The following is a 9,289-nucleotide window of genomic DNA, read 5'->3' as shown; positions in this document are numbered from 1 at the left end:
GGAAGGAGTCTTCTTGACAAGGACATCTAGGAAGGGGATGGAACTGTCTTGTTCAATCTCCATGGCGAACTGGATGTTAGGGTGTTGTTGGTTGAGATGGTCGAGGAAGAGGTCGAGTTCGGATCTGCTGTGGGGCCAAATGACGAAGGTGTCGTCGACGTAGCGGAGCCACAGGGATGGGCGTGTCGGAGAGGATTGGAGAACGTGGGTTTCGAAGTGTTCCATGAAGATGTTAGCGATGATTGCAGAGAGAAGGATCCCATGGCAGCTCCTTGTAGTTTGTAGAAGTCGGTGCGCCATTTGAAGAAGTTCGAGTTGAGGCATGTGAGTAGGAGATAGTGGATTTGGTCTGGGGTGAGATGGTTCTGACAGGAAGGTTTGGGTCGGAGATGAGTCGTTGCTTGATGCCGCAGACTTCGTTGACGGAAACACTGGTGAAGAGGGAGACAACATCAAAGCTGACGAGAATGTCGGATGGTTGAATTTGGGTCTTGGAGATGATGTCGACGAAGTGTTGTGAAGAGTCCTACTAGAGGTTGCAGTAGGGTGGCGAGGTGTCTGGCTGTATTGTAGCATGGCGAACTTCGGGTGGCAGTGATGGGGCGGAGTGGAGTGAGTGGCTTGTGGATTTTGGGTTGGCCGAAGAGGATAGGACAGGTTGCGGAGGAATAGCGAAGCTGGAAGTAGAGAGGTTTGGGTAGTACGTCGGAATGGTGAAGGGATAGGAGTTTCTGGTTGATTCTTCTTTCAGCGGCAGCGGTGGGGTCCCTCTTTAGTTTGGAGTAGGTGTTGGGGTCATCCAGAAGGTCTTGAATCTTGTTGTCGTAGTCTTGTTTGTCCATGACGACGATGGCGTTGCCTTTGTCGGCTTGTAAGATGTGGATGGTCTTGTTGTGTCGAAGGTCCTTGATGGCTGCGCGTTCTTCTATAGTGATGTTGGGCTTGGGAGGTTTGGCGTCGGAGAGAGCTTGGGCGACTTTGAGTCGGATGTTGTCAGCTGCTGTCTTCGTGAGGAATCGGAGTTTAGGTTCAACATGTTGGATGATCTCCGAGAAAGGGACTTTCTTCGGAGCCACAGCAAAGTTCAGGCCCAGAGATAGGACGTTGCGTTCTGTGTCGGAGAGATGGTGCTGGCTGAAGCTGAAGCTTGGGGTGCTGGACGGTTATTTGGAGAATGGCTACTTTGGGAATGTAGTTTGTCGAATTTCCTGATTTGCTTGAGTCGGTTGGAAAGGAAAAACCTTGCGTGCAGAGTCGGCGCTAAGTGTTGTCACTTTCTGTTCTTGGGAGAGCTGAGATTGAGAGGAGGCAACGGTTTAGTCAATGACGTGTAGTTGTCTTCTGGTGTAGGCGATGCGTTCACGGGTAAGGGCTGTCCTCGCTTGGTTTAGGACGCGATGAGCTTTCGGAGAGTCGATGGACGACTTCATTTGAAGGCCGGGGGACGATATTGGAATCGCGGCATAGTTTGAGGAAGGCGAGGTGGTTGGTGAGCTTGGCGGCTTTGGATTGGCTGCTTTGGAGAAGTCTAGCGGTGCGTTGAGTAGGCTTCCCGTAGAGCTTGATCAGATGATTTTTGAAGAAAGGTGTTTGCATGGTGTTTTTATACATAAGATACACTCGGTTTGCGGTTCACCATGTGTAGTCCTTAGAAGGTCTGTTGGAATGACAGGAAAAAGGAAGAATGAAAGGTCAGAGCAGAGGTAGGAATTGAATGAGAGTATTCTTTCTGGAGTGAGTGTAGTCCTGAAAAGGACTGTGAACCAAAGAGATAGATGAGCTTAGGAAAAGACTCAACGTTTTGGACAGTTGACTGTCCGTCCTCACATGTACAGTACATTGTACAAAGGTTATGTTTAGTGCACAATAAATGCTCATTCAAAATATATTACAACAATGTAATTGACTTGGGTTATTGTGTGTGTGTTTGTTTGTTTGTTTGTTTGTTTGTTTGTTTGTTTTTGTTGTTGTTTTCTTTGCAGATAACAATTCCGTGGTCAGTCAGGGAGACAGCCGATTTTTAGGGAATGGAGATATTCGCGAAAAATCGGGAAAGTTGGACTTAATGAATTATTCATGACCTTTCCGCAGTCTCTGGCCGAAGCTCGACGCGTACAAAGTAAATGGCTATCACTGCATCGTTTTGACATGCATGTCTTTAAAAATTCACCTTAAAAAATCCTCATTTAATGTTGATATTGGAATTTCACCCAATGAAAGATGAATAAATAAAGATTATCTCCTCCAAAAATCAATATTCACATATAGTGAGGAAAATTTGTAATTGAAGGATGAAAACGCGAATCCAAAGTGTATTTTTTGAATCTCCGTGTCATAGTTTCTTTCAAGGCGTTCTTATTCAACGAAACACAGGGACGGACTGTGTGTGTGTCTGCAATGCGCTATGCATGAATCGCGTTAACACAGTGCACGCACGTACCGTGCGTACGTGAGCGCTGTTACCGCTGAGCTTCAACGTCTATGGGAATTGTGGCAGCCTGTCATGCTTTTGCCGATATTTCTATCAAAAATTCAGTTATTTTTTCGTCAAATGATCAAGAATTGGTGAGAACTGGTATTGTACTTAGATAGTCCGGTCCCCTAAACTCCTGGTTTGCCCGTATTTCTGTGGAATGTCCGAATGAAAAGAGCAAGAGAGGACCGCCATCGTAGGTGTTCTAATAGGTTGCATGACGCTGGAGCTCTCGCACAGCCGTCGTACGTCAACTGCGGACCGCCGGAGCTCCGGGGTTCTTTCTTTTGCTACATGATCATCAGTGTCCTCATACTTTCTTGCTCTCTTGCGATCATGCTTACAAGCCTCATGCAACCACAATGTTACCTCATCTATATCATCGCAACATCACACGTACACTATCACGGTAAATGAACTAGGGAACTATATTGCGACATCCACCCTCACTTTGTCTCTAGAAATGTTTGATCAACACGTCACAATCACATATGCTTTTAAATGCTTTTAACTAAAATAGTTGAAATTGAAATAGAGTTAATAGATGATAATTACCTCTCACTAGTAGTCTTGTCTTGTGAAGGTTTTTGTTGTTCTTCAAACTTGCATGTCTCTTCCTCGTGCTCTAACTTCGATCAAAACCTAGGTCTGCACGACCATGCTCCGCCTTCCAACAACACAATGTCGATGTGCATGGTCAATTCACTTGCTGTTTTGTTTTTTCTGCCATGGGGGTCGCGAAAGGTAAGTGTTTGGGGATTTTGCTTATTAGCATCATCACTGATCGCGGGTACGCAGCAACAGAACGATGGAGGAGAGAGGGGGAGAGAGAGGAGAGCTAAAAATAGCTACACAACGATCCGTCCTCCAACTCGATGCGGATGACCCTCCGTGTGTGTACGCTCGCGTGTGTGTACGTGTTTCTCTCTCTCCCTCTCGGTGAATTATTCTCATAGCGACTGGAAAAAGAACATCTGTAACGGTTCGCTCTGACCATATCGCGTCGCTCCGTTACGTAACATCTACTCGCGGTTCAATGTTCCCTCGGGATTTCAATCTTCCCTCAAAATAGGTAGTCTCCCTGACTGGTGGTATCACTGGTGTGTACAGTATTAGCACGACTCTTATACACTGAAGCTCAGGAATAATTGTAACATTGTACTCACAATCACATACAAAATACAAGAATAGGAAAGTCATTGACAGATTTTTGTAACAAATACACGCTGTACATGCAAATAACCTTCAACCACAATTCACTTTTATTCGTCACAATCAGGGGCAGATCCAGCAACTCCGTAAAGAGGGGGCACAAGCACCCTCCCCCATTTTTTTCCTTTGTATTTCTTTTGTTTCAACAGAAAATAAAGGGGGGTCGTTCACCCAGTGCAGTTCTCCCTGGATCTACCACTGACGATCATAGTAGATGACAAAAAGAAGATAAGATACATGTCATTCAATTACGTTGACCCTCTCAATACCTACTTTCTCTTCAAAGCTTCTTTGTCTCAATCACTAATGTCACACAATGTATTGCACTTCAGAGCAAGATTCTTCTTACATGACTGCACAAACAAAAAAGGAGGAAAAAAGAGTGCATAAAACGGTGGAATGAGTAAAAGATGAGCTAGCATTTTCTTTTGGATGTCCCCCTTTTGTAACCAAATTACATATAACATGCAGGAAATCCAGAGGTTTCTCATTATCATTACTAAAAGTACTGACATATGAAGATGCTCAGTTTATCGAGGCTACATCAACATGTGTTTTAAGAATAAGGTGACGAGCACCCATGTCAGTGGATATACTTTTACGAATATGTACAATACAATTAATGTACATGTTGACAAGGCACAAACTGTCTTTTTCTGTGATAGACTATCTGGCTACTTAAGTCTTTCAATGTGAAATTTGGGGGCCAAAAAATGATGTACAAGTGTAGTGGCTTGAGATAAGAAGGAAACACAAAATTTCATTTTCAATCTTAGCTGCCCAATCGGGCCACCAAACAATAATCTTTGGGAAAATTCCTTTAAATAATTTTTGTTTGGCATTGTTTCCTTTTGTCTGGCATAGCTGATGACAAGCAAAAGTGATGTTATCTAGGAAAAACCTGAAAAAAAAATTCATCTGACACTTCTTGTGAAATCCATACATTATACACACAAATGTCACTGGAAACTGCCATTTTTAGTGACATTGGTCATGAGAATATGCTTTATCTCCGCAAATGGTGCTCCAATTTTTGCGAATAGAGTCTTAAAATGTGACTAAGATTTGAAAAAAAAGATATCATATTTCAGCGATGTTATTATAATTCTTTTTTGCCTGTTTAAATTACATGTAATGTGAAATGCAGAAGGGGAGCTTGTTGAGCCCAGCTACATAGCGTTGATTCCTTTTCTCAGTAGTCGACACACTCTTTCTTGCTACATGTGCATGCTAGTAGATTTTTGTGTTCACTATTAAATGGACCATACAAAGTACTAATTCAATTTTCATTCACACTTTGTAACAACTGAACTGAACTGACTCCAAAGCGGATTCCAAGATTATTGTCAGTAAGAAAAAATTGGAACCGAACAGTTTACTATTGGAGCCGTGGAGAGTACAGACACTTACAGTTTGTAGATCTGTGTACAGCAGCAAATGCATATTTTGTCTTAATTGCATATCATTTGTATTCCACAGCATTGGTGTGAGATTCCAAAGTTCAGTTGCATACCAGCTGCCAAATAATCAGCATCAGTCGTCTGTGTCTCCATGACGCATTTCTTCCTCTTGCTGTGTCCAGTTCTTTGAGATGTAGTCATTTGTGGAGTAACCTGGGGGCGCTATAAATTTCTTAGTGGGACGGGAGCTGGCTCCTTTTCTCTGTTTTCATTTTGACGGTAAAGAATACCAGGAGAATAATGTTTGTTTGTGATATGAAAACATGAATGACAACACACAAACTGCACTCAAAACAAATTGATTTTCCGTATCTCACCATGAGGTAGAGAGGAATCATAGTCCAAATATAAGTTAGTCTGATCGAAAGGAGTAAGAAAAGAATGTGATCAACATCTGATAAAAATAGGGAAGTTACGAAATTGTGAAGTTTAGCCAATTTCTCACTGAATTAATATGAATATGCAAATGAGTGAGCTAATGGTGTCATCACCTGATAAATGATCTTGTACAGAAATATGACGAATAAAATTTGTCTGGTCTAAAAGAATCAAAACAAAATGTTAATCTTGGTTTAGATAACTTCAGAAAGTTAGAAATACAATGCATCGGGCTTTTAGACGGGGGCATAAATTTCTAAATTTTCGTGTGGCCACTATATGGCAAGTTGTCAAGGGATGACCTAATCACTTCACTAAAATAGATTGGCTCTTCAAGAACTATTTCCTGAAAGATCATAGAAATTTCAAACTGTCATAATCTAGAATTATCTTCCTAATGTTCATCTGATCTTGACCTAATTTTCAATTGTGCTAAGAAAATGTTACTCCTTTTCGGACTAACTCTCAACTGGATCGGAATTCCATTCTAAAGAAAAGTATTGCATGTAGTTACTATATAGCTAAAAAAATGAGAGACACATAGGAAAAAAGGAAGGGGAGATCTGAGAAATATTAATGGATCTAAAGTTAGGCAAAGTGACAACTAAATATAGATCAATTTCAGTAAAATTTAGCAAGTGTATAAGAGAAGTTGTTTTTAGCACAATATTAACTGCTGTTCAGTTAATTCTCACAATTTAAGTATAAATGTCATTCCTGTAAGAGTAATAATTGTTATCTGAAGGTAATGACACAGTATTTAATGTATATAATGCAACAAGAAAGCACTTCCAAAAACCGATTGGTCATTGAAAGTAAAGAAAACACACCACTTGACAGAGAAACCAATGATCTAGACCGTGGTAGTTATGCAGAAAGCATTGCCCACTTACTGAGGAAAACAAGGGGAATGAGTTCAGAAGAGACTTGATGGAGTGCAGCGTCCCGAGATCTTTCTCCGCCGTGTTGACGAGGTCTTCATATGCCACAACATTCTTCCTCACCACGACAACGCGGAACTCCTGTGTGAAACATGTGACTTGATTACTGTATTAATACTACCAATTTTCAGAACACACACAAACACACAGACAAAAATATATAATAGGAGCACTCCTTTCAAACCTTAAATACCAGCTCTGAGCATAGTCAGCTCACAAGTGTGGTAAAGAAATAATAAATCCTATCATATTTTACTTTCCGTATTGCTTTGCTGAAAGAATTATCAGATAAAAAATGACAATATACAAACGTATCACTAAATGTCACATAATCGATATATCATATAGTGCTGTATTTCACTGACTGCGATGAGAAAGTACCCGGATATTCAGCACTGTGCACATCTTGCCTAAAAGCAAAACAGCATCAAACAAATATTCAACACTTTCCGAGAGAGACATATCCTGCATATCATAATGTTCCTTTTTCAGTAATAACAGTGGTCGACTTCTGGTATGCTTATTATGCTCCATTTCTTGTATCTTCACACCACCCAAGAATAAAAAAAGAATAAGTACAACGTAATTTTTATTGTGAACTATCCTGATGGACATATGGCAGTTCAAACAGAATATGACCGCAATACATTTCTCGGGAATATTTCTCTTGGCGACTGTCACATTGGTTTTATACTTCCATATGAAACTTCGTGGCATGATAGACTGAATTAATGGCTCAATTACAATGGAAAATAATAAATTCCTATACTTAATTACAGTAATTTGTAGTGCAATACAAGCAGCAGCAAATGTATCACTTCAGCCATTACACTGAAAAAAAAGGCCACACAATTGACACAAAACATCAAATCGTTATTTGAAAACTACCACAAGGTCTGAAAACACTGATAAAAAACATCGAACAACAATAAATGAATTGGAGATGAGACCTTATTGGATTTCCAAACACCATTTTTTCCCCAGTACGAGTATGTTTAAACTGCATTGACGTTGTTCAGTTATTGAAAGAATTACTATGCTTACATCAGGCAATAATCTTTTGAAAATTATGATGAAGGTACACCAGTACCGAACAGAGTTATAGTAAGAATGAAAGGGACACATCGACACTATGAATAAGTCTTTGTTTCAGTACGTCTAGTCGGTCAATTTTCTTGAAGATGGAATCAATTTCCATGGCTTTGGAGTGTATTTCTGGGAGGCTTCTGTTGAAGGCAAGAGATGTGTCTGTTCGAACCTGAAATAAAAGGAGGGGGTGAAGAGAAGTTTGTAAGTTCTAATTGATAAGGTTGAATGAACGGCGAACAGTTTAAGGATATCTAAAGAAATGATCAATCAAGTTCAAGCAAGCATAAGTTTACAATGCATCAACATTAAATGAATGTGAATGCAACAATTGCAAACTAATGTTGCACAGTTTGTTTGTTTATTTGTTTGTTTGTTTTTCCTTTATTTCCCATTCTCATAGTGAAAAGAGATGATTGGACATATGCTGACAATGATGATAATGATAATGATAAAGAATGTAATAATGACAATAATAATTAGTACTATTGTCATCATTATCATTATCATTATAACAAGGAGTCAGAGTAACAGACAGAGAAGAGCACAAATAGAAGCAATCTGTCAGGATGAATTTTAAAGGGGGGTTGTAAATGAAAGATCCAACAATTACCAAAAAATAACTCCCCCCCCCAAAAAAAAAAAAATGCAAAAAAAAGCAAAAACACCTGGAAAAACATGAAAATATGATAGGATGGAAAATGACAAAGTAAGGTACTTTATAAACTGCACTAAAGAGACATATAGCTACATGCAGAGAATTGTTTTCCCTTTGTACATTTTGCTGCTTTAAGAGGATAATGAATTGAATAGATGAAGTAATGAATTAGACCTGAAATAGTTCTGGATAAAGATCAATGAATGTAGGGATTCAATGAATATATTAAGGATAAGTTGTAAGAGTTGAAAAAAGAGCAAAAACTTGTGAAGTACATGATTTAACCCGTTGAGGACGGGTCCTGAATATACTCGGACAGGTGTCTATGGGAAATGCGTGTTGTAGCAAAATCAGTCCGTCCTAAACGGGTTAACAAATGACTGAACAGACAGGATAATCTAATAGACTGAAATCAAAGAGCCACAATCTATTTTTTTTTTTACTAATCTCGGGGTTTTTTTCTAGGCCAGTGTAGTACACATATTAGACAGTTGATGGCGTAACTATCTGTGTGTGTTTGGTGGCAGTGAGTAAGCTTGCTGTACTCACCATATCTACAACTGCCCGGAACTCCTCAAGTTTCGTCAGCATTTCCTCAATCTCTTCTTCCAGACGCTTACTCTGTCCATCCACAAACAAGATACAGACAAATAAATTAGACAACTTTTCAACTTTTCTCATAGATTCAGCCATGTGGACAAAGAGAAGGAGAGAAATATTTTAGATGAAAATGCACAAAATCTAGACCAACAAAATCTACTTTTAGCAAATGCTCAGATATTTACGTAGAGGCCTAATGGTGATGATCTTTGGAAAGGCACCTTTTGTCTTGCAGTCCCAGGTATTTTGCAGGGGACTTGTTCCTTTAAAATTGTTGGTCCTGTCTGTAGATGTTCTACTGGTAACCTGTGGTGGTATAGCTTGCTTATAAAACATTGAAATGTGGTGACATAAAATTATTCCAACCAAAAAATATTAGACTTTTGAGAAGGCAACTAACAGGGCAGAGCATTCAAACAAATGACTGAAATTAGAAGATTCAATCAGCCTATGTATCACATAAAGTATGAAGGCGACCAGC

The 9,289-nt window shown here is 39.7% G+C and overlaps 1 protein-coding gene across 1 annotated transcript; it reads right to left on the bottom strand.

Moving 5' to 3' along the window:
• Window positions 1–5,218: 5,218 nt before the first annotated feature.
• LOC139742122 (biogenesis of lysosome-related organelles complex 1 subunit 4-like) lies at window positions 5,219–8,799 on the bottom strand. The gene is made up of 4 exons (XM_071652693.1): window positions 8,758–8,799; window positions 7,621–7,722; window positions 6,417–6,545; window positions 5,219–5,347 (listed from the first exon to the last, which is right to left on the bottom strand). The coding sequence occupies exons 1-4, from the start codon at window positions 8,797–8,799 to the stop codon at window positions 5,219–5,221; spliced, it is 402 nt and encodes a 133-aa protein (XP_071508794.1).
• Between the last annotated feature and the right edge of the window lie 490 nt (window positions 8,800–9,289).

This window comes from Diadema antillarum, unplaced genomic scaffold (genome assembly GCF_040938485.1).
Source record: "Diadema antillarum isolate AM-2024a unplaced genomic scaffold, OU_Dant_1.0 seq00000980_RagTag, whole genome shotgun sequence".
NCBI classification, from domain to species: Eukaryota; Metazoa; Echinodermata; class Echinoidea; order Diadematoida; family Diadematidae; genus Diadema; species Diadema antillarum.
This window is presented reverse-complemented; position numbering and strand designations above follow the sequence as displayed.

Coding starts and splice junctions, on each gene's coding strand:
- LOC139742122 (XM_071652693.1), bottom strand. CDS start 8,799: ATGCTGACGAAACTTGAGGAGTTCCGGGCAGTTGTAGATATG. Junction 6,546..7,620: donor AGAAAATTGACCGACTAGAC/GTACTGAAACAA, acceptor TGTTTCACACAG/GAGTTCCGCGTTGTCGTGGT. Junction 5,348..6,416: donor CATTCCCCTTGTTTTCCTCA/GTAAGTGGGCAA, acceptor AAATGAAAACAG/AGAAAAGGAGCCAGCTCCCG.